Below are 26,271 nucleotides of genomic sequence, written 5' to 3'. Positions count from 1 at the left end.
ATAGTGCTCATGTTGAGTTTCACCTCGTCACCCGGAAGGAGGGGAACCAGAGTAAGGTCGTATTGGGGAACAGGTGTGTACTACATTGAGATGAGATAAAGGACAGCAAATTCTTGGGAAAAAATATATGGCGCTAGCGTTTTTGTAATTGCAATTTTTTTTTTTTTTTAAAAAGAAATAGCATCATGCTAATTCTAATTCTGTGCCACTTCTGGATTTAAGCATTATTACGCTGCAGATGATAACACAAGTTTATCTGTAAAATTCTTTAACTGTGGTTTTTGTTTCCCAGTTTGACTTCTTTTTCTCTTCTTGTCTTTGATTGGCTTCCAAAAAAGTTATTAACATGTTGCAAAACAAATACAAGGGGCTGCTGAAGCTTATTAAAAATGGTTTCTTTTGTTCATATCTGGCAGTTGACAAATTGTCTTCTGCTCTATCTTACCTGCTCCCGTGTGAAAGGTTACGTGAGAAAATGGCTGCAAATAAATTGACATTGAATGTTGTTGAAGACTAAGCATACAGCTTCCCTATTAAGGACCTCTTTTAAAGCTCTCTATTCAGGCTCCCCCCTGCATGTCTCTCTAATACTTGTCTGTTATATTATGTTTGGCACAGAAGGAAACATTAAATAGAAAAGAAACATCTGACTGTGGTGTTTCTAAACCCTATTATCCCTCTGTCAAATGTCCACATGAGAATGGTACAATTTTTGTCCATATTGATGATGATTTCTGAAGGTTTTACTAACTGTCTTCAGAGTGAATTGTTAGAAACAAATGAAATCGAAAAGCATATTTTTGCAGCTTTGGAAATCTTACTTAAATCAGTGTAATGAGACGCACTCAGTAAAATGTAATTATTCTCACTTCTCCATGTGTCAAAGAAATCAGCAGTATGGTTGGGGAGCGGAGGGTTACAGTGAGCTTGTTATTTTTATATGGAGCCAGATACTGCTTGTGTGTAGTAAATTGTAAATAGCAGATAATGCAGTTTTTATGTGTACTAAATACCCTGCAAGAATTAACGGGGTTGTTACTTCATTAAGGGTTTCAAAGAGGGCATAAATGTCAAAAGCGGAGCTCGACTGTTTAAATCACTGGACCATTTCCACCCTCCACCCTCGTGTCACAGCTCTGGGACCGGCAGCTTCTGCCGTTGCTATTTCGAGGAGGGCGCAGTTCCTCCGAATTTTCAGAATGATAGTGAAAGGGCCCCGTGTGAAACACCAAGATAAGTCTTTTGACTCATACTTTTGGGGGCAATGGAAAATGAAGGCGGTTGATTCTGCCGTGTGGAAGAGGTGGTGTAACAGTCCCTTGTAAGTAAGGCTGCGTACGCTTTCTCTCATTTGTGTTTGAATGGCGTGCGGAGGTGAAAGAGAGAGGAGACAACGGGAGAGCCGGTTACTCTGATATTAAGCCCACAAATTCAGTTTAACTCTCAGTGGCTTTCCATTTTTTTTTCAGTTTTTCATGCCTTAAGATTTTCCCAAGCAAGTATGGATTTGTCATGGACCTCTTCAGCACAGAGGGCAAATAACAGACCACAAGTTTAAAACTCATCAGACTGGAGAATATCTACAGGAAAAAAAGATTCAGTCTTGAGCACTGGATTGGGGAACCTGTTACGTCCTTGAGCTCGTTGTTCCAGTGGTTAATTGTCATCACTGTAAAAATGTGTGCCCCTTTCTTGTCAGTGGCACTAGCTGCATGTTTCTCTGCGAGAGCAGGGTTTTTCATTCTCCAGTATTTTCTCTGTGCAGTGCTACACTTCCGAAGAAAGGGAGACCAAGACACATAATCATAGTAGTAGTAATAGTAATAAAGATGATGAGAAGATGTTGTAGGAGAAGTTACTGGATGTGACCCCCCCCGTCATGAAGGCACTTTAGGGAATGTGTAACTTCAGCTACAGCAGCACTGGAAGTACTTGTGTTTGTAGCATAACTCCCATGCTCAAGTATTTGCAGAATCAGGCTTTATGTGTAAGTAGTGAAGCGTAGTTCAGTGGTATGTTGGATGGTGTTCAGAGATTGCTGAAAACGGTGCATTAAATAGCACTTTGAATTGCAAAGTGCTGGTTCAGTTTTGTCTATGAGAATGATAACACTTATTATCTGATTGTTCCTTGTGCAAATCTCACCTCAGGAAAAATTAAATTATGTTTGAATTCAGCTAAAGCAAAGTATATCATTATTTCCTTTCGTTATTAAAAGGGATTTTTACTGTTTGTTTGTTAAAACTGAAGCAGCTGCCATGTTAGAGCCTTAGATGATTTAAAAGCAAGTACAGAGGCAGAGCCATTTACAGTACAATTGGCTTGTTTAATGTGATTTAATTCCTTTTCTTGGCTTCGTCATATTACCAAATTATGTTTTCAGCCCCCCTCCCCTTTTTAATTCTTTCTTCTTTTTGTTATCAGCAGAATTGAAGCTGCTTATCAGTAACCACGACAACCAGGATAAATACTTGTTTTAAAGCTGATGCATATTCAACCTGAATGGTCCACATGACCCAGAACATTCAAGAGGACAGGCAGCATGTGCTCCCTTCTACAATCAATCTCTCCCTTCCCCCCCGTCTCCATCTGCTTTAGAAAGCTAATAGGGCAGTTTAAAAACCTTTTTTATCAGAGTGGTTTTCTGCAGCCATCCATGGCTGTTCGGACATGGGCTAGCCCATGCCTGTGACCTGAGAAGTGAGGAGAGAAGGAAATTTTGGGAAGCAGGGAGACGATTTCACAGACGAGCTCTGTACTTGGCCGCATCCCCAGCGTCGGCTCACTTTTCTCGTGCTCCTCCAGCTATCGTTGCGGCAGTCACCTGCCATTCGGTGGCAGGGCGAACCGCTGCTTTGCAAACCCTCCATGGAGGGGGAAGATAATCCCAGCCGGGCAGCAGCTAAATAAAATGAAGGAGTGACTGGGATTGTGCGAGAATGGGAAAACAGTTGTGGTAGGAGAGAAGCCTCAAAAGAGAGCCCCCGCCTGGTCCATCCCCTGTCTCTAGTGGAGGCAGATAGGTGGCTGGAGACGGCCGCTTCCCTTTCGAGGAAACTTAGGAAACCCAGAAATCCCCACCGACAAGGATTTCTGCCTGGGCTGTTTGCTCTCTCCCTTGCTCTCTAAGTTGCTTGATGGTGTAGAATAAATCCTTCAAGTTCTCTCTGTCTCAGTTTCTCTCTCTGTGTAATGGGGATAATAATTTTTACTCATCTCCATAAAGCAGTTTGAGGCCTGTGGATGGAAGGGTAATATAAAAGCTGGAGATGACAATTGTCAGTCACTCTTCTTTTGAGTCTAGAAACACCTCATAAACCCGCTTCCTATGGCGCAGGAGGATCCTGGGAGCACAGGGTAGGAGCTGCAGTTATGAGGAGCTGAATATTGGATAAGGGTATAAAAAAGGATGTTTAATGCCTGGTTGGAAACTTTTTCAGTATTAAATTTATTTCGTCTCCTTCAAAAATTGGATTTATGATTCGAATTCAGAGTGATTAACGAGATAAATATTATGGAAGATTTGATTATATGGACCTACTGTCAGTCATCGATCAACATACTCGGTTTCGTCCCCATTAAGTAGGACTAGAACAACTCAGATCCAAATCACCGACTGTAAAATGTTCTTCAGCCGTGTGCTATCTTTTTTCCTTTTTTTTAATGACTGTATTGCTGTTGGGTTGAACAGTAGTTTCAATGTCCAGTAGATTTGTAAGTATTCTCTTTCTTTCAAATGTTAAACTGATCTTAGGAATTCTCTGAACGGCTGATGCTCTGCTGGTGCTGTGACAGCAAATGGAGGGCTGGGGAAATGGCACAAAATTCTGAGAATTAGCTCTGTCTCCTCCTTACAAGGGAAAAAATATCTGATACATGCAGAAAGCCTGGACGTTTTATTCTGTATGTTGGCGGAAATGGCTTTTGCCTTTTTGATCAATTTAAAAGCAAAATCAGGCAGGCAAATGTCCATGTAAGAATTACAGGCAACTTGTTAACATCATCATTATCTGGTAAACATAAATGTAATCACTGTGTTCCGTATCCTGCAACACGTTGCCTTTGTTCTTGATTACATTAGCATTCAAATAGAGGAGGGTTCTCAAAGCAAGGATGAGTAGCATGGGTCCTGCCAACAAAGCGGTATCCCTGTTGTGTCAATAATTTACCCAAATTTATTTAAACCCAAAACCACAGATTTCTTGTCCCATCTCATGAGGTTAAATCATTACTGTATTTGCATTTATCTGTGAGAGAAATAGGATTCTTAGATTAATATTTTTAGGTCTTGTGATTGATTAGCCAGCCAAGGCACACCAAGTGGTGTTGCTAGAGCGAACAAAGACCATGGCAATGAAAAGGCAGGGTGGATAGAAGAGCTGTGTTTGATAAGTCTTCCCTAATCACTGGAGAGAGAGAGTGGATGGGTGTGCTAGAGCATGCAGAAGTAGTTTCGTGACGACGATGCAGCTACCTGAACTCCTCAGCTGTTGCTCCTAGCTCACAGCAGCCTGGTGCAAAGGGACGTGGATTCCTACCGGGATTCTTAGCCTTGTCTCTGTGCAGGGGATTCGATGTGTGAAGTGGTCAAGCAAGGAGCCAGCCATAATTCTCCCATGAAGGTTATTTCATTGGGAGAGCCATCCTTTCTCTCACAGGAGTACCCAGAGATGTAGGTGATGATTGGCATTGCTTCTTGGCCAGCTGCAGTTGTCTGGGTGATGATTTGGGGGTATTTGGCAGGTTATGGCTGGATGGTGATACGGGAAGGTGTTTTCATTGCAAGATTCCTCTTAAAGGTTTTTAGGTGATAAAGCCCCAGTTTCTTCTTCCTTCTTGTGGCTACACTTTCATTGTTCTGCTGTTTCTGTTGCTCTTCGACTTTTTGAGGGATTCAGGTTTTTTAGGTAATTGTGTAGTAAGGTCGTTTCTGTCTGCTGGAAAGCTGTGCTGTTTCCCCTTGGGATGTTGTTAGAACAGGCAGCTTTGAGGTGTGCAGAGCCTGTCTGACCTGCAGTTGTTGGTTTTGAAGGCTCAGCTACGCATCTCGTCTACGCCTGTGTTCTCATGCCCGTACTGCAGAAAGTCCTTGCCAAAGGAGTAGAACAGGGGAAGGGGAACTGGATCCTATCTTAAGAGCTGGGAGAGCCAAAGTCCATTGTCACAGATGAGAGCAACCTTTTTTATCTTGATGGCGAGTGTATCTGCTGGGAGGGGATTTTTTAGCATGCATTTGGACCATCACTTTGGCATAGGGCAGACTGCGTTGTCACTTAGGTGGAATTCATTTCACTCACTCAATTTGATCTGCAAGTTAAGCCTCTAGACTAAGCTAGTTGTCACTGATGAGGGAGTGGTAACTCCAGAGAGTGAGTTGATCGATGTCTTACAAAACAGTAGGTTGGAAGGAGATCTCTGACGATACAGGGATTTGCACAGCTGTCGTAGACTAAAACTGCATTATTAGATGAAACGAGTCCCATCCTGGGTGCTCCAGTGGGCTGCTAAGGACCGGTCTTGGGAGGGTCATCTGAACACTGCCCTGCAATAGTCGAGAGACATCCCATCTTGGGAGTCACGGCCGTGTTCATTCAGCACAGCTAACGCTTGCCGTTCCCAGTCCCTCCGGACATCCAGGTGCATCCTCCATTACCTCTGTATTTGCTACATATTGATGATATGGTCAAAGCCATGCATACAAGCAATGATAAACTAATTATGATATGTGCATCCTCTGGGAGACCCCCTTAGTAACTGAGGGTAATGAAAGAAGGCAGAGTAGCGAGGGCACCGTGTGGGAGAGGAGCCTGACGGACAGAGCCCTGCAACTTCCTTCATTTTCACTCTATATTCCAAATAAACTCCCTTGCTCAATTTGCTACCCACACACCAAAGCATTGTCCCATTTTATCTGGTTCCCCTGATACTTCCATTGCTTATCTTATGAAGATCTGTGTTAACATTTATCAAAACAAATGGCAAGCCTGGGACCTTTTAAGTAGTTTTTTTAGTTAATAAAACCAATCTTCTACTTCTGTTATGTTAAAAGTACATTATCTTTTTATTACAAACTCTCTACAGCTCTGTCTGTTTTCCTTCTTGGCAATTTCATGACTGCTCCAGTTGATTGCTGTATGGAGAATTACAAAATCATTAAGGGTGGGGTTTTACCAGCTGACTTACAGTACAAGCCATTTCTCAAAATAACCACAACAGTGCAATACTGATGTGTAATTTACGTCACAGTATGTTTTTATGAAATAGTTTGTGGCTTATTCATTTAGATTTAGAACTGAATATCTCTTCTCTTGCTTTTTAATCAAGCTTTCTTCTTTCCTTTTTTTTTTTTTCTACTTTTTAATATTTTCCACTCCTAGGCTTGGCTTGCCTCCAATTTACCAGCTACAGTGAGGAGGAAAATGGTTTGGTTTTTTTTTCTTTCGCCTGCAGTTTAACTGCAAGTGTGTTTTCCTCTTTGATGTATACATTTGTGTTAACTGCCTCGGAAGAGATGGTAGATTTGTGGTAGAATATATCACACAACGGTAGAGCAGAGAATTGGTAAAAGAGATGCAAAAGTTTGGAATTTCAAACCATAGCAAGCGAGTGATGCTATTTAGCCTCCTGCTCTAGTACATTTCCTTTTTAAAAATGACTTTCTGTATAATGTCTTGTAATTAGAACAGGAAATCATTGAGTAACTGTAAGAAGAATAAGAGCACTTAAACTGAAAAGAAAATTACCTTCCGAGAAATTATATTCACAATTCTTTTTTCCTTTAAATTTTTTTTTTGTTCCCTTCACATCACTGTGTTGGTAATGATAGTAACAGATGTACGTACCCTTATCTATATCATTGTTCTGCTTATGTTTTCTGGGGAAAAAAAAATCGTTTTCAGTAATACAAAAAATGAATGGACAGCAAATGGGAAATGCCTAATTACAAAAAATATTCTGTGTCACAACAGAGTAGCAATTAAATTGAAACTTCAATATAATTATCAATAACAGTCGAGCCTGGAAGGGTGCCAGGCGCGTAAAGTTGGTGCTCAGGCTTTATGTGGTTGCTAGGAGCACGGCGAAAAGTATAAAGCTTAGAGAAAGGAATGTCTAATGTAATAAAGTAACAGAAGGTAGCATAAATCATTGTGAGAGCAGTTCATATTGACATTATTTTACTTAAATTGGGTCGAAACTAGACATTTAGTCTTACAAGAGGCACAAATTCATATTTCTTCTGCAGAAATAACTGTGTGCTTTCTGGGAAGAAGTGGAGTGTGCTTTCCTAGCACCAGTCTCGTACATATTTGGAATCTTTTAAGCAAAAATCTTTAAATGTTTGTTTCTGTTGGCATCCAAATGCATTTGCACTAATACGATTAAAAGAACTAAAGGGCAAAATACTTGGCAGCTTTTGCAGTTGAGGTAATTAGGTACAGGAAGGAACATGCATAGTTTTTCCATCAAGCTCTATAAAATCCTGGTGTGAAGGTCTTTTTAAAGAAAAAAATGCTTACTGATGTTGAGAGTAGATTATGGCAGTTAGCAATAACATTATAGGCTGATGTTTCCGAAACAAGCAAACAAAAAGCGAGTTACAGTTTTGTATTTCTCTGCTTTCTCTGTAAATAGTTCTGGCTCTGGACGGATTTGTTAGGAATTCATGCTTTTAGCAGGCTTTATTTTTTTTTCTTTTAGGGCTTTTAATTGTCTTGCGTTACATATTAAAAATGGTTGTGCTGATTTGAAAAGTCAGTTCTTGCATAGATTCATTGTGTTTGGCATTTCATGCATCTCTTACTTACAAAGACAACTTGAAGAACATGTAATCCAACATAAATGCCAGGCTGTGCCAAATCCCAGCTCTCTTTACCCCTCACAAAGGGAACTGTTGGATTACATCTATGCATATATAGGCAGCGCTCGGAAGGCAGGGGTGGAACCTTGCCTCCTAATTACAGTTTCTCTGTTTTCAGCCCTGAAATATATAAATAAATGAAAAATTGACATTGGAGGGGGTGGTTAAAACACACAATTATGATATAAGCATGGGATTAGAGTAATTTCAGTCGAGCCTTACAAACAGCATACTGTAGGTATTATCTTTTACCATGTTCTCTCTGTTGAAGCTAAAATGAGATTCAGAAATACAGCATCTTGGTTTTTTAAGAGCTCAGTTAAATGTTTTTAGAAATTTTGTTGTTTTTCTTGATTTTAATGGATGTGATCCACGTTTTGATCTCTCCTCCTCCTAAGAGTAAACTCTTTCTAATCATATTTATCAAAAATATTCAGCAATATACACTAAGCCCACCATTAAATGGCGCATGTTAAATTTTGCTAGAAGAAAAATACTTCTTCTTTGGGCTTGCATTTTATTAGGGATTGGTCTACTTTGATTTCCCTTTTCTCATGTGGGCGTGGTTGAGGAAAAAAGTCTTTGTTCCAGGAACACTCTGTTTGTCTTTCACTAAACAAATCTTCAGTTTATTCAGCCTTTGTTCATTCTTAGATTTATCTATTGAACCTGGAGTGAATAAAGGAAGGAAACAAATGCATCATAAAGTACTTACTGGAGTTGCACAAGCATGTGTAAAAGTGATCCTGTAAAAAATGACTTGATTTTAATTTATGCCAGGGGTTTGAGTTAAGTCATCAGTTGTCAGAGGTAGAAAGTTTGTGTAATTCTGCGCAGAGACTTGCAGCACATTTGTCTAGAAACTAATGGTTTACTACAAAGGCACATGGGACATACATTTATATACACCCTGTTTAAAAAGCTGACCACATCCTGGCATAAGAAAAGTGCTGTCAGATCAACAGATTCAGCTCACTACTATCTACACAAAGGTATGAAGTAGTAATAACTGTCAGGCAGGCGTATATGAAACTCTCGAAGGAGCTAAAGGGTGGATCATGTGCTTTTTAATTCCTAGAACAGTTTTCCTGATCTGATTTTTCGAGTTTCCTAATAAAGAAGAGAGCGCCTTATTCCCAGGAGCAATTGGCTCAATCATGCTGTTGTGTAGGCTTATGGGATACTTACTTGTTGGAAACAAAGAAAAGCATGACCACATCCTGATTGACCAAAAGAGGTTTTAGGGCCATAAATTTTATTTTCTCAAAAAAGTAATGTAAATGCTGTTTACCAAAATGTATTACTCTTACTTTTTACACAAATTGTTTGATCTCCCCACCTACATCAGGGTAGTGGGAAAAGTTCTGAGTTTTTAAAAGTGATGGCTTTCAGGAGCTGTGCTTGTAAAAACAGTACTTCCCAAGTCCGTCTGCCGTGTTGATTTTTTTTGCAGTATTGCATTCGTCTGCAGTGATGACATTCTAGGTGATATATCTGCTTCCAGAGACTTCTTAAAATTTAGCCTCTTATGTGTCAACATTTCCATTGCCTCACGTGAATCAAGATGAGTTGTGCCATCGTATTTAGTTGGGGAGAACTGATCTGACATTTCTTTCAATATCTGAAGTGATTTTTACCTTAAGGGTAAGAAAGATGATTTCAGTATTGGTAATGGGATTAAATAGTAGACCTTTTGTCTCTGGCAGAAGAAATAGCTGAGTTATTCAGTAATCAGAGTACAGCAGAAAACGTAAACTGCATGCTCTTGCTTTGTCTTCATTGGCATGCATGGAAAGCCATGCTCAGTTACCCCACCTGAGGAGATAAATGAGCATAAAAAGAAGTGCTGTTAAGTACTGGCTGCATACCTGCAAATGAGTAATTTCTCATGTTTGCGTCTCTGGTTGGGTTTTTTTGCTGTTAGGTTTCCTGCTGGTTATCATATGATGAAACTTGATTGTGATATTTCAAAATCTGCCGCCTTTATGTCTAATATCATCTAAAATCTGGGGGAATGGAACAGTCTGAGCTCTAGATTGCTTTGTATTTTGAGCCCATATTTCGACAGTACAAGCTGTTTCGAGATTCATTTGCTCGTTGTGCTCTGTAGGTGTTTTATTGAGTCCTGCTGCATTTGCAGTTAATGTGAGGAAAGTTATTTCCACCTGTTGGGGTAGCTTAGCATCAATGACCAGGTCAGATCAGCCCACCTCCCTTGCCCAGGGGTCCTTTGGTAGTTGCCAGTATCAGATACTTCAAAGGAGAATTAATAGCTGTATGCTCTGGGGCTTGTATATTATTATTTTTAAAAGACGTTAGCTGGTGTAAACATAAGTTCAGTAAGGCTGTATAGGGAGCTGAGTAAAAATGACAGATAATGTTTCTATCAAAGCAGCCAAGTTGGCAAAGTATGGGGAGCGCTTTGATTCAGGCCGTTGGCCAACTTCTGCGGAGCGGTGTTTTCTTACTCATCCAGGTAGAGTTCTTGTGGGTAAGCGTGGGAGAACTGAACAGAAAGCCAGAAAAGAAGCTGTTTCAATAAACTTTTTTTAAATTTCTAATTTTAACCTTTCTTTTGAAAACCACTGTGCTATAAAAGCTAGGTCTTGAGAAAAGACTGAACCAGCGGGCCATGAGTTTTCTGAGATACTTGAGTTACAGCCCTTGTTTTGTATTTTTCTGACATACTAAGGGTGTTTTTTTTTTCTTTTCTTCTTCCAGGTGAGGATGATGAAGATTCAAACCTGCTAATTCTCAGCTACCCACAGTACTGTCGATACCGTTCCATGTTAAAGCGCATTCAGGACAAGCCTTCTTCAATACTAACAGACCAGTTTGTTTTAGCCCTGGGAGGCATTGCAGTAACAAGCAAGAACCCCCAAATCTTCTACTGTCGGGATACATTTGATCATCCTACTCTAATAGAAAATGAAAGTATATGTGATGAGTTTGGTAAGTCACATTACAGCTATTTTCTTTTTCTCACAAGTAAAGACATTTTTCTTCTTTTTAAGTGTCCACTGATTTCCAAGGGGAAGATGTGATTCCTTTGAAGTGAACCAATGCTATTTATGTTTGAAATGTTAAGTACCAAATGTGCTCTTTCCTCTGTGAGACTGAAGGCTTCTAGCCACTAATGATCTCAGTATTGCAACTTGAGTTTATCACGATCAAAGATAATGTTACACGGGTAGAGTGTGTAGCACAGTTGCTCGGTATGAGTGAAAGGATCCCTTGTATGGATTTGAAATTTATCTACCTTAACCATTTGCCTATAGCCTATGTCTTTCCTGAAGGTTTACAAAGCGTGTTTTTTTTTTTTAACGTCATTGTTGGTGCAATATGCCAACAAATGCAAAAGAGGAGAGACTCCCTGCGCGTCCCGTTGCTGTTGCAGAGCACTCATCAACCGTGTCTATGCTCCCAGGGCCCTGAACAAGTGTGAGCTGTAGCTGGTGTGTTTCTGGCCTTCCTGGAACGTGGGCTTTTTCAGCAGGGCCTTTGCCAGTGCTAAGAGCTTGATTTTACAAGCGCAGAGGCACTTCTGGGAGGTGACCTCTTAATTCAAAAGGTGTAGAGAATACTCTGCAGCTCCAGAGGACTATGCAACCCCTTACAGCTGGGAGAGAGGGCTGCAAGATTCAACTCCTGATAGCTGCCAGGTGATTTCACACTTTTTTTGTATCAGATCAACCCAAGGGCAGTGGATGTGCTTCTGAATATGTGGCAGAATGTATGTTGTGTACACACCCAGGGTAACTCCAGTAATGGGTCCAGTGTAATTTCTTTAGCAGTGTACCTATGCTGTGCGAATTAAGTTTTATTACCCATATCACCAGGTGGATGAGCGCTGCAGCTAATGCTAACAAAGTCTGTTTGCATAGTGGTGGGTACACCTTTGCTCTGTGAGATCCCTACATCTCTGCAAGGAAGCTCTTGTGGTCTCTGAGAGAGAGAATTTCTGATTATGCATTTAACATATAATTATGGGAGTGAGAGAGAAGGGATTCAACGATGCCTGTGATGGGAGAATCATCTCCCCCTTTTTCCTAACTCCAGCATGCTGGCTTTGAGCTTGGCACCCAGTCCAGGTCTTGTGTTGGCAGAGAAACGCCAGCCTAACTGGTGGCATTGGGGCATTTTGTGAGGTACTGCTCCTCTGCTGCTGCACCGATCAGCTCTCAACAGGCAGAGAGATCCTTCCTCATGCAGTGTCATCACTGGAGCACATTACTGCTGTGAATAGTTTTAATTTTGTGATGTCAAGCTTTTGCAGAATCAGGCCGAAACTGTCAAGTCCGCTCACACTCACACAAAACATTACAGGCTTTGAATGAACTCGGAATGAAAGTGTTGGTTGCTCTTAAGGGGTAGAGGTGGTAAAAAAATGAATGAAATGCCCTGGAAGTTTGGTCCAATAATACAATAGTATCATGTTGATTTTTATTTACTCTGAGCTCCAGCTCAGAATATAAAGTTCCATTTTAATTGACTATCCTTCTTATATTGGAAAGATTATTTTAGGCTCGAAGGCGTTTGATGAGCGTACCATCTGCTTTCTGTGGAGTATTTTATTCAGGGTCATTCCTTGATTACAGGTTTGTTGAAATAGTTGGATCCATAATGTAAGTGTATCATGGAATATTAGTAATAGATGAATCAAAGAGATGTGGAGTGATGCAGAAACTACGCTTAGTGAACCATAGCAAGTGCTTTGTTCAGTCTCTGAAAGCTAACTGCCATTCTCTTGACCTTTGCAAGGCAATTATCTCATTATCAAACCAGAGCCACAGAAATCTTAGCCACAGAAGTTAATAATGTGTATTTAAAATTTAGTTTGATTTAAGAAGCAGATTTTTAAAAATGCCTATAAAAACAAAAAAACACTACTCTTTAAAAGTATTTCTTATGAAAATAATGATGTGGTAAAATTTGCAAGCCCTGCTGTGTTAGGAAGAAAAAACTGGCCGATGTATGGTTCCATTTCTGTATTGCAAAATGTATGGTGTCATTTATATTACCTTCATTGAAGGCAACAGGCAAAGTGCTATTTTATCCTTTTCTTTGCTGGCAGGACAATAAAATGTACAACACTTCGTTATACAAACAGTTTACGTTGATATCATGTAGATTGATGTCACATGTGGAAAGTGATGACTGCTAAAGCTAAACAGAGGCAGGGTGGTACAGTAGATAAATGGATTACTCTAATGCACTGGTATTTATCAGTCAAATCTGAGGGGACACCAGGTTACAGAAATGTGACTAAAATTCTTAAAAGGTGTCTATAAGGAGATCCAGACACATTTAATTTGAAGGGCTTGGCTATTTCTTACCTTGCAAATGAAAGAAGTGTGCAGAAGGAACAAGATAGGAACATGTGTATTTCCCCATCACTTGAATTTCTCCAAACTCTAAAGCGAGTACAAAATTTGGGAAATACAGTCTGCTAATACCTTTATGTGAGAAATGCTGGCTTCTGATACAGATGCCAGGTCTTCTTCAGAAATGTTGCTGTTGGGGAAGGTGTTACACGTTCTCTGAGTGTTAGAGTACTGTGTGACAGATACAACATGTCACAAGTGAGACACCAGAAACACCTTTACAAAGAGCCCCATTCACCGCAGCGTGTAAGCTGTTGTCCTTGTTAGGCAGTTTTAATAGAGAAAAAACACTTTTTCCAGGAAGTATTCTCTCTACTTTTATTATACATTTTTAACAAAAATATTTTGTTCAGCTCCTTCTCATCTGCCCCATTTTCTTCCCCATTCTGTGGGGGTTAACAAAAAATAAATAAAGCAGGAAATGAGGAAGAAAAATTAAGTTTTTTTGACAATAAATACTGCTTTTTGGTGTGGGATTTTGTCTTTTTTAAGTAGAAAAGATATGTATATGCTGTCTGTCAGGTCCTGCAGATGTGTCTGGAAGAGATGCTTTTATGCGTCAGGCGGTCCCACGTGGATGGCCTCTGTATTTCCATAGAGCTTCTGTAAGGGTTAGGTTGGGGAAAGCTTCCCCACCGGCTTCAGCGTGGGCTACCGCAGCCAGTACCTGCTGCCGACATTGCGGCTACCTGGGTCTGCATCCGTCCTGCCTGTATGGCACGTGCCCAAGTGGTTTGGGCAGGAATATTCAGGACCGATTTTCTCACGAAGTCCTTTTCTGCTTCTCCTCTAACTTGGTTCAGTGTGACAAAGCGTCCCACCGAGGAGGCGCTGGAGAAGCGGGCTGCCGAGGAATCGGCTCGGCAGCTGGAAGGCTCAAACATTTGCATCTATTTCTTTGCAGCCTGCCAGGGAAGGACTTGCTCTCCATTTGCAGAGGAAAGACTGCTGTGAGCGGGAAGCCTCCCGCTCCCATTCTTGTTGATATAACTACTGATTAGTTAATCTAACTGCCTTGGAGGGTTCCCCTCCAGAATGCAAACAGGCTCAGAAGCTCGTTTCTGTTCAGAAAGCAGAAGACATAAGCCATGCTTGGATGTCTTGATAGCCGAGGTTCATGGATATGACCACAGTCAGACTGTGTACCTCTTCCCCTCCTGAAGTAAGAGCAATTAGAGGTCCTCACCAGCACGAAACAGCCCAGGTGGATAATGAAATGGTGGTGTTGCTGGCTAGGAACAAGAAATCTGGGATTTTGAACCTGCACGGGAGGCTGGAGTGGAGTTGCCCACGGCAGAACTGAAGCACAAAGGCTTGAGCCCTGCCTGGTGGTGCCGCCAGCCCGTGCAGGCTTGCAGGTGGCTCTGAGCTAGGGCCACGGGAGACCTCGGCCCGCACCCGGGCAGCAGTGGCAGCGGAGTCCCTGCCACAGCCCCACGGGCTGTCTCTGCCTGCCCGAGGGAGGGACCAGCTGGACGCAGCAGGGTGAGCAAATGGGATCAGTTCTTCTCACGGTCTCGTTTTATTTCTCTGTGCGGACTAGAGTTCACCTACGCATTCCTTTATCTAACTGCTCCTATTAATTGGCATGTGGAAAAAAACAAAACCCTATTTCCTCATTCCCTTGCTCCCTTAAAATAAAAATAATATGTACCAGCTGAACAATTCATTTCCCTCCAACTCAAGATCATTGGTAAAGACATTTTTCAAAATCCTTTTCATTTATCAGCCTCTGGGGCTACTGTTATTGAATAACTTTTGTAAATGTGTATAATTTACTGGCATTTGCTGTGTGGTCATATGTGCTGCAAGAGAGAAGGAATAAAAAAATAGGGGTCCTAATAGTTTTCATTATAGACCAGAAAGATCTAGTTGGAGGCAAAGCTGCCTGTGCGGTGTCCAGAAGATGGATTTGAGGGTCACTGGGCAGAAATCAGGGTGCAGTTGTTGCTAGAGCAACATACGTCCTCTGCATTTTCCTGTCCGAAGGAGGTGTCTTGGCCTTCTACCAGACTTGTGCGTGCTCCACCGCATGGAGTGATTTCCAGGGCACGTGGAGGAACGTGGATCCTTTCGCGACCCAGTTGTGGGCTGCATTGCCAAATGCATGTGGGCCCCTACAGCAAGGTAGCGTATAGATGTGTCTATCGGCATGTCCTCCACCTTCTCCAGCCTTGGGGACTCGCAGGGCAGCAGGAACAGACACACAGCTTAGAAGCAAGAGGGTCAGGTGCTTGGGTGATGGTGGATTTCTACAGCTCCATTGGCTTCGCCAGGTGAAAATCTCGCACAGGAAGATTTGTCATGGTGCTTTGCTGGATAAATATTATAAATCCTGCCTGCTAAAGATGAACCAGAAGGCTCGCTTTCATTTTGTGAGCATGGCGTTGCTTTTTCTATAAACAGAAGTGTGAGAGAAAACTGAATACCTTATTTCATCTCGATTTTTAAAATCTATTTGGTAAATTTTAAATCATTCTGGATTATTTTTATAGCATGCTGGGTCCAATATGCCATTAAACAAGCTGTTTGGTCCCTGGGGTAGCGTAAACACTTGTTCACCCCCAAAAGAAGGTTAAAAGTTTTATTTTTGCATGTAAAGGCCAATTTTTTATAAAACATTTCATACCAAAAAGTGAGAGAACTACATCCTGCTGTGGTATTAATATAATTTTTTCTCTGAAAAATGAGACTTCTTCATTTTACCATAATGAGCAATACAGAGGGGAAACTGCTCATTGAAAAAATGATGTGTAAAGGGCATTGCAGTCCCCACTTCCCTTCTCTCCCCTTCCACCAAAAAATCTTAACGATATATTGCTTGTGTTGGGAAAAATCATCTATATTAAAAACAAAACCAAACCCAAAACCTTCAACAACTCGAATCTCCCCGTAAAACGATGCAGAAAGCAGATTCTCTCACTTCCAGGGCTGGCAGGGAGTAGTTAGGAGTGAGGGGTGAGTTACCCATCCTCCCAGCCGCCGGGGTTTTTGAGCCAATGATTTCAGGAGGATTTACCTTCCTTCTTGTCGTTGACCAGGGAAGCCATGGCAGGACAGCGCTTACGAAGAAGAACGGACTTTTTAGGGATAGGTCATGTGCCAGAAAAAATGTGTAGGATGAAAGCTGATGGCTTCAGGGAATAGAGTGGTACCATTACTTCTGGTATAGCTGAAATTTGGTCTTTGCTTTCGTTATACATCTCAGTTTACAGAAGTTTGTGACTCATAGATAAAATCAGTTGTTTAGGGGTAAAACATAACAAAACAAAACCTTGGCAGGGAATGAGACTTTAAAAAAAAAAAAAAAGAAGAAAGAATGTTTCCAGTCTAAATGAAATACAGTTTTCCTGTTGGTGACTTTCTTGATTTGTGTGAGTCAAAGTTAGCTTTTCTTTTTAAACCAGCTCTAGTACAAAAATTGTACTTAGGCCTGAAAGGGTGGGTTTTTAATGTTTTTCAGCTGATGTAAAGTATCAGCATTATTGCTATTGACTATTTTGGCTACCTGCAGGAAAATTTGTATCAGGAAACGCTGAAGTTTCCAGATAGGTGCTTCGGGCTTCTTTGTTTTAACACAGATGTTATGTTAGAGTGGAATCGATGTTAGTGCTCCTCTGCTAAGACTAGAATGTTTAAGCATTTAGAAATGCGATAGGAGGAGTATGGAGGCTTTTTATTAGCCTGGGTACTGGGACCTCCTTAGATGGAGCTTTACGGTGGCATCTCCAACAGTCTGAAGAATATGCAAATCTTTTCCAAGGTCCTGGGCAGGGTGGCTTAGCTAAATATTTCAAATTTTAACTCTCAAAACAAAAACAGGACATAGCTGGAGGGGAACTAATGATTAATGCATAATAGTGCTATATACAATATAGATAAATGTACATTTCCTCTTCCCTCCCACCCCACCTCTGCAAACAAGCTTTTAGCTTGAAAAAGCAAATCTGGAAACGTTCTGGATTCTGGTCAGACCTCTTTCTTATTTTGTTAATTCAACTGTAGAGTAAGATATTAATGATCCCCAGATGTTGTTTATAATGATTGATTTTTTGGTTGTGAAAAAATACTTGCAGTTTTTTTAAACAATTGATATTTTCTGGTGTGCTCTGCAGCATTTGAATAAAATGTCTGAAGGCAGAGCTGTTTATGTGCCCAACATAATTGCTTCTGTTAAGTGATTTCTTCATTCTTAACATTTTTAGCTCTAATTGCTTTTTCCCCATACATCTAAAAATAAATATTTGCAAGTTTTGCATTCTGTCACTCATTGAAATGCATAAAATATTTGTATACTCAAAGCAAAAAGGCACTGATAAGGGGTCACATTCTGTTTCACTTCGTGGCGTAAATCCAAAACAAATCGATCCACTTCAGTGGCTGTTACTCAAGATTTTCACCAGTTAACCAAGGGCAGAATCTCACCCAATTTTAACAGCAAGCTGTTAAGTGAACATAAGTAATGTGTGGTAAAGTAAGATAAAATACCTTCCTGTCTGCAAGAACTTCAATAGAAACAAATGCTGTTAGCTTCTACTTTTTTTTTTTTTTGGTACATTTTCACTAGCAACCACCGCTGTAACCGGGATAAATATTAAGATAGATTATTTTTCCCTTTATAATCAAAACTCCTTTATGGAGAACATCTACAGAATTGCTGATTTTATTTGGTTTGCATGTTCCCGCTGCCCACAGGAAGGCAGCAGATGCTGAGTGGAGGGGCAGGTGCTGCCTGAAAAGCTGCTTCTGCCCGTTTCCTCCAGCCCCTTGGCATCGCTTCGCAGCCGGGCTGGTGGTGGCCGTCTGTCCTGCGCAGAGCAGCGGGGTAGCTGCCCGAGAAGCTCGCAGTGGCCAGCCGGTGCTACTGCGAGGGCACGGCGAGGGCGCTTGGGAAATCGGTATGGCTCCTTCGGGGGCCCTTGGGAAGCAGTCCGGGAGAGAGGGGGGCTTACGCTGTGAGCATGTGGTGCTGCCTGCCCGTGGTGCTCCGGGGCTGCGCGTGGCCGCGAGCCGGCCGCTCAAGGCAGCGTCAGGGCTGTGAACCGTGGGGTGGCCGGTACGGCCTCCCTGCTGGGACAGCCCGGGCGTGGGGCTCTCACCGGACGGGGGTGAGGTATCCTCCCTCCTGCAAGCGCCTGTGGCACAGCCGAGAGCCTGGGCGTACTGCTTCCAGTCTGGTGCTTTTAACTTCTCCTTAATTTTTAATTAAGTAGTGGATACATGATGGTATTGTGGGGTTTACATGTTTTCTTAGCCAGAGTTTGGCAGAGAATTATGTGTAGGTCCAGCAAACGAAGGGTTAGCGAGTGAGCTGTTCTTCTGTGCCTGATAAATGTAACTTATCACATGGGCTTTGTCATCTATTACACACCCGTCTGTTTTATTGGTGCCCGTTCACTAACTGATTGTAGATATAAATGACTAATTCCTCCTATAGAAGATTTCCACTCGATGGCTAGTTTTATGATTCAGCTATCAAAATCACTTTTTGTCATTATAGTGAACAGTAAGGCAAGCTGCCTTCATCATGAGTGTGAGCCACGTCCATCATACGTGTTTTCATTTCTAGAGCCATCTTTGTTTTATTTGCAATGTGCCTTCATCCGAGCATCCTCGTTTGACGGTTCCCCTGCTTTCGGTGCTTCCCTTGGACCACCGGGCCTGCCCAGACTCTTGAGCTTTGTCTCAGGAGAGCTTTCGGTCCACCGGCATCCCAAGCCTTGTGAGCAGCATGCCCGAGGTGCCGGGGCTCAGCGGTGGCCGGGAGCAGGGGAGACCTATGCAGCCAGGGAAGGGCCCCCATTCCTGCACCCATACAATGGAAAAGAGAAGTGGTTTATGTCAGAATATGGTCACATTATTCTGATTAAACCCACTCAAAAAAGACAACATTGTAATATTTTCCAATGACTGTTTATCATGAATTACGTCAGCCTTAGTTTAAATTGCTATTATTTCTCCTTAATGCTTCTTGGTGCCTGCATAATTTACAGCATTGGCAGCTGCGGGACTATGAAATAACCCTTCACAACCACCATACAATAGTAAAGAACATGAAGTTTTTGTTGTTAATTATTATGGGACTCCTTTAACTTTTTTACAAAGTGACATAAAATATTGTTGAGGTATTTATGGTTAAAGCTACTTTTACATGGATCTATTTTGCTCCTGGCTAGTTCTTAACTAAAGCAGTCATTTGTGGTTATTATGCCTTGGGAGATATTATGTCAGAACTGGTTTAAGAGTATTATTATGTATCACATGTCATATATTACATGTCAGCACTTGAGGCTGTCTTTCAATAAAAACAAATGTAATTTTAGTTAATGGTCTTTTAGGTATAGGCCATTTGTAAACTTACCTGAGTTCATTTGAAGATATACTAAAAAGCTTTGTTCTGCCGGAGTGCACTTGAGTAATTTCATTTCGGCTTCAGATGGAATTTCCAAAATATTTGTCATTATTTCAATCAGAGGGTGCTGCCTCTAAAAAGCAAATAGTTTCCCAATACCAAGGTTAATGTACACATTTTAAGGAGCTGTAACTGTTACTCATTACTTCGTTTACTTTTCCCCCCTTTGGAGCTCACGCTTCCCAGGTTCCCTACTGGTCAGGCTGATAGGAGTATCCCGGGCAACTAAGCCACCTAATGATGATACTTCACTGTGCCGCTTAAATGAATAGCTTATACCTTCTAGATAATCCGTGGGTGAAGGGGGTATAAATTAAAGGTTGCAGGCGAGTTTTACGTTTCCTTGAAGTTTCATTTCAAATCTGGAAAACGCAAACCTACACAAAACAAACTTTGAATTAATATGTCATTCCCCTTGGTTCCAAATACTATGCATATTTTCCAGTACTTACGTATTTAAAGCAAGAAATGAAGCGTATAGGGTGTGCCAGAAAGTTTACAAAGAATGAAAACACATAAATGACTCATGTGAACTTTTTCTGATTTTTTTCTTAACATATAATTAGTTAATTACTGCTAGGGTGGGGGGAAAAAAAAGGCATGATTTCTCTCCCCCCCACAATCTATGTTTGAGCACCATAAAAATGATCAAAGCCTCTATTTGTCTCTAGTTACATTTTACTCCATGGGACTACTGGTTGTGGTGACTCTATTGTAGGGAACGGAAACCCTGCTGGGCAAAAAATCAGCTTCTATCCCCCTACAAATGCTCAGGCTGAAGATGTGAAGATGCAAACGTGAAATTAAAAAAGCAAGCAAAGAGCAGGGTGAGCATTTCGTGCGTTGCTGAGTTGGAATTTAATAAGAGGAACGTAAAATGGAGCTAAACTTGCCTGGATGCCGCGAGATTTTTTAATATTAGGCAGCATGCTTGATTTCCCTGGAAATGAGTGAGCAATCTGAATTTAGAGTTGTTTGGCGGGGGGAGGGGACGTTTCGTTCTCTTTTTTAATCAAAGGCATTTCACAAGCCGATTGCAAGTGAAAGGGGAATCTATCATTACGTAAGAATGTAGCAAACTTTTCCGTTTAATGAATGAATGTTAGGTATTTTGGGAGCAGGTAAAAGATGGTAGAAGAGGGAGACAGAGCTGATGTCTTAGAGATTTTAATAAAGGTTGAAGTTAGTAGTAAAAAGGTCAAAGTGGCATTTTTTGAGCCCCCGCTTCTGGCATGGTTTCAAAGCCCACAGTGCTGACCGGGGGGCTGTGATGTGCGTTAATGAACAGTTGTGGCACTTAACTAAGATCATGGGTTGGTCACATGAATATATATAAAAGATATGAGTGAGGATTTTGGTTTTCTCCCCTTTTTGCTGCAGTTTGGCTGTTGGAAGGACTAAACAACTAAAAGATGTTTGAAATGTTTGAACACCACATTAAGTCCCCTAGTCTGTAAGGAAAATGAGCTATGAATAATAGAATACTGCTCTAGTTAAATATAGTTATTCAAAATTGTTTTTAGCTACAGATGTTATGCCATTTTAGAAACTTAGACTAAATAATGTCAGATCTTGTTTGCTTTTTTAGTATGTTATTCATTTATTGGGAAATTCAAAATTTAAAACAGCTGGGAAAGGGTTTGGTGTTCACTAAGTAATCTTTAAAATGTGTACATTTCAGACTTACTCTTATAGAGCTGCTTAGAAATGACTGAATTGTATATTATAGTTATAAAGTTCTGTAAACATGCTCTACCATGTAGATGACAGGGAAACATGAAATGGGAAAATGAGATAATTCTGGAGCCAAATTTTATGTATTACAGACTTGATAAAACAGCAAATGGCTTTCTCAATTTAGATAATTTGTAACTTTCCAGGAACATGCATGGGTGTTATGAACAGTATGTCTGAAATAGCAGCAGAAAATAATGTTCATTCTCTTTTAATTCTCCCTTTGATGTTTATGTCAAAATGAAGGAGTTAATTTATCTAAGAGTTTCACTGCATGAGTTGGACTGTACAAAACCAATCATGTAGAAATAATAGACTACCATTGGAAGTGCTGTACTATTGCAGTTTTAATAGCTCTTCAGTTCTGCTCAACAATTAGTCCATACATTTTATGGCTGTGTCTTTAAGAAACTGGCACACTCAGCAAAATCACAGTAATTGGGAGATGATGCAATGTGGAGAGAAATCAGAGGAAGAAAATTAATTGAAAAATAGTGTTTTGTTCGGGTTTGGGTTTGTTTTCTTTTAAAATTTTAAACACTGCAGTAGTAATTACTGGTGGGTGAGACTTCTGCAGAATTTAAATTCCACGTGGCTGGGTTTTTGTGAATTTGTTTTTAAATTAAATTGCAAAAGAGGCAAAATAGGGCATTACAATTCTTGCTATAGTTTTCTCTCTCTGAAATCAAGTGCGGGCCTTAAGGGTGATCCAGAGGAGGATTTTTTCCCTCTATTGATACCAGTGCTGTTTGAATAAGTTCTCATTACCTGTCAGCATCTTCGTAAACCTGATCAGACAGATCACGGACAATATGTGAATTAGTTTATCATTTACGCAAACAGATAAAGAGACCTCAGCAATCCTTTTTTTGCTTGTGTCCACTGGAGAAGGTACCGATGTGTTACTGTGTGAGCATGTATCTTCCCAGTGGTAGCCAGTGGATGCTGGTAGTTTCTTCATAGGACCTTGTTTTTATGCGTAAGTTATGAATGTGAAGGCAAATTTTAAAAAAAAAAAGTGTTGCTTTTTTGTAGGTTTATCATTGGCAATTAGGACTTTGTAATGTTTTTTAATTGATTTATTGTCCATTATGGCCAAAGGCCAGTGAAGCTGTGAGAGTTTACATTTCAGCTGAAGTTTGGGCCTTGGTATTATAAATAGCTGTATCTTGGTCTTCTAGTGATCAGGCAAGCATTTCCTTGTGCCTCAGGGCTGCTGTGTTGGTCTTAATGCCATAAATTACTTGAGGGTAATGGTAGATAACCAATTGACTAGAGTAGGAGAGCAAACCTGGTTCCTAGATGAATAAGCAGGGGAATAGTGAGAAGAAATAGAAAAGTGTTACTACTGCTGCATGTAACGCTAGAGGAAATCATTATCAAACCCCCTAAGAGCTAACATTTTTGGTAAGTCAGTCAAATGATGATGGCTTTCTGCAGAAAGGGTGATACAATTTCATGGGATAACTGCACTACTAATACTTAAATGTATTATTCTGAACTGTGGGCTGCAGAGGAACATGGAAGAGCAGGAAGACTTCATTAAAGAGATTTTTCCCCACTTTCAGCTTTGTGCCTGATTCTGACACCCATGCTTTGTACGTTGTATTGAAATACTGGACAGGGTTAAGGAAGGACCCAAAAAACAATTCATGGCACAGAAAACTTGCCTTCAGGTGAAAGACTAAAGAATGTCAATCCGTTAGCGCATGGAGGAGAAGACTAAGAAGGGACCCGATCACTATCTGTTAGTGCGTCCACGAGGAGCAGACCTGTGACGGTAGAGGCCTCTCTAATTTGGCAAACAGACACATAGCAGGACCCCGTGCTTCAGAGTGGCAACAGATAAATTAATGCTGAAACTAAGGCACAATTATCTAGCAGCAAGGGGTAATTACCCGTGGGAACAACTTAGCTAGGAGTAACATAGATTCTTTATTACTTGAGTCTTTTAAATCAAGACTGCTTTCCAAAAGACGTGACCCTTACTCAAGGAAGAGATACTGTCTTCATCCAGTGGTCACTCTGACATCGTGTAGGCAGTATTTGCAGAAAGTAAAAGAGGCGCTAATATCCTACTAATTTGTTCTGGCCTTAAAAACTGTTACTATCTGTAATATATATGTAATTTGTAGCATCTGGGCTAGTAAAGACTGGATTGTGCTGGATCTTGTGTCCATTATAAAACAAACCTTCCTAAAATGTGCTTACTCTCTTAAGTAGACTAGGCAGAGCTTTGCATCTGCTCTGTGGACCAGAGGCTGAAGAACAAGGTTACGCAGGAACCTGGTACATTAGGAGCTAAACGCCAGTGTCTTCACTGGTCCAGCTTGGTGGCTGTTGATACCCCATGTCCTCTTTGTTCTCCTTACCAGTCTCCATCCACCATGAACAGTTGCCTGTCTCGGAGCACCGACTGGGCAGCGTGCTCCTCTGCTCTGGTCTCTGGGGGCTCATCAGTCCCTTGCCTGTTCTCTGTTCGGGAGATCAGCTCAGGGAGAATTGGATCTGGTCCATTTTAGGCCACTTCAGTAACTTCTACAAAGGGCTGTCTCCTCAGTTGAAGTATGGAAAATGTAACTCAATAGCATCTCATTTAAATGTGCAGCAACACACTGCGAGATCATCTACAGACTCACTGTACTGACTTCATGAGTCTTCCCTGATGAGTCCTGCACAGACATCTCCAGTCACCTTACCTTTTTGCGTAATAGCTTTAAAGAGCATGTTAATTAAAAAGCAGGTGTTAGCAACAAGTGAGTAATAGAAGAGGAGGAATTTATTTGAAATCAGCAGTTTCAGCCCACAGAAAGGGTAAGAGAATATGTGAAAAGGCTAATGGTGATCATCCTGCTAACGTGGGTGACATTCGCAGACGCTGCTGCTGCTTCAACCCAGAGGTACTGTGCAACCTTCCAGCTCTGTCATCACCCTCCTGTGTTTTACTCTGGATTTGCAACTGTAGTAGAAGTTAAACTCCCAGTGAAAACAGCTCTTTGCTGTGGGGTGGCATGTTTACTTTAAGTAGGTGTTGATGATTCTACTTCTCACTTCATTGATTAAATAAGTCACTTCATCTTCATCTTAAAAGTCTTACAAACCTCAGCTGAACTTTGCTGAGATGAGCCTGTGTCCCATTACATACTTTCACAGAGTTAGAGGACAAGTTTGAAAAACAGGGAAAAGATTATTCCCAGGGTCTTTAGCAGCTCTTAGCTCAGAATACCATGTTCAAAATTAGCAGTATAGTTGCCCTCATTCTTTTATAGCATCCCGATTTTGCAATGAACCATAATAATTTGGCTGATTTGCCAAAAAAATGATGGTTCTTCAGAGGTTTTTTGGTGTTGGTTGTTTTGAAAGGCAGCCTGTAGTTAAGATGAATACATGTACATTGTGAATGTTTAGTTATGGTAGAGATGGGTTTGTTATAAAACAAAAAAAAAACCAAAAATTACCTAGCTGCAAATCCTTGCAGTTGTTTAGTTTAGAAGTTTAAGTCAATTTATGGAAGTCTGTGTTTACTGTCTTTAGAGCTTGATCATGACATTGGAATGTATTTTGGAAAAAAAGACCCTATAAAATGAAATCCACATTTACGGTTAAGGAGCACTTAGGATCAGCAGTGAGACTACAGTATGTCTTTGAAGTGTAGCGAAGAGGAGTACTTGCCAGTGCCATTTTGGGTTTAGAAGGTAGTGAATTGATACACTCGGTAAGTTCTAACACTGTCTGTAACAGCAGCTGGACCCAACGCCATTAATTTCATGAAAATGTAGACCGTGATATCCCAATGACAGCAGTCAGAAGATAAAACTAGATCTGAAGCACTTCATTTAAAATAAAACTTTATAATAAAGTCAGGTCTCCTAAGACGCTGCTTTTGTGCTGCGCTGCATGTGAGTAATCTCGGTGACTCATCCAGCCTCTGACATACTGCAGCCATCAACATTCCCAGCCACGAGTGTTGCCCTTCATAAAGGAAATATCCTATTTTTGGTATGGCAATGTCCTCAGTTTTAAAGAATTTTCCTCTTTTAAAGTGCTCAGACAATTAATGCCTCATGCATGTATTCAACAATAGTTGCCTAGCAACCATCAGAAATATTCGGGAGAGCAAAGGAAGCCGGGATGAATGAGCAGAAACATCAGCTCCCATTTCAGGTGAGCTGGAGAAGGCATCAGGGCTGTGCTGACTGTTTGGGTCTAAGCATGAATAGCCATGAAATTCGGGCAATCCCGAAGTCGCAAATACGAGCTCCAAGTTGCATGTCAATCAGATGCAGAGATGAGGTGAGTTGCACAGCCAGAAGCAGTTGCAGGAGGTTGCAGTTGGTTGGGCTTGCTTAGTTTTGGGAGCCTAGACCAAAACAATGTAACAATGGTTAAAATAAATTATAGAAGGTCAACAAACACTTCTTAATGGCTGAGGAAAGTTTTGCCACCTTGTGCTGTATTCCACCTGCAGCTAGAGAATAGGTAAAGTTCGTGCTTCCTTTGGTGAAGATTTCCAGGCACGGGTCTAAGCGCCAGACAAACCCCTTGCGTGAGGCTTGGCTCCAGCCCTTCTCTGGCAGTGCCACCTCGTTCCCACTTCTTCTCGTTTTGCCTTTTAATTCTGGCCTAACTTTTACCTCACAGGAGGTTTTCTCACTCTTCTGAGTCAAGTTTTTGGTGCTTTTTTTGTCACTGGAAGATGCCATTTGAATGAAATGGAAACCTTTTCCACAGTAACGGCCCACAGCCACTATGTGTCTGTTTGGATTTTGGTCTTTTTTCCTCTTCCCCCCCCCGCCCCCATCAGAAAGGTTGAAAGGAAATGTTTGGCCTAGGGTTGGAAGGACTGAACTTTATCATGGAGTTGACATACTCTTGGGGACAAC

At 41.1% G+C, this 26,271-nt stretch overlaps 1 protein-coding gene across 2 annotated transcripts in view; it reads left to right on the top strand.

Moving 5' to 3' along the window:
* Window positions 1–26,271, top strand: part of ARID5B (AT-rich interaction domain 5B) — a 120,699-nt gene that overhangs the window by 38,394 nt on the left and 56,034 nt on the right. For both annotated transcript variants that reach the window (XM_075154273.1, XM_075154272.1), the window contains one exon: window positions 10,580–10,810. In XM_075154273.1, the coding sequence (XP_075010374.1) occupies window positions 10,580–10,810 (231 nt within the window). The remainder of the gene's footprint in view (window positions 1–10,579; window positions 10,811–26,271) is intronic.

This window comes from Calonectris borealis, chromosome 7 (assembly GCF_964195595.1).
Source record: "Calonectris borealis chromosome 7, bCalBor7.hap1.2, whole genome shotgun sequence".
Taxonomy (NCBI): domain Eukaryota; kingdom Metazoa; phylum Chordata; class Aves; order Procellariiformes; family Procellariidae; genus Calonectris; species Calonectris borealis.
This window is presented reverse-complemented; position numbering and strand designations above follow the sequence as displayed.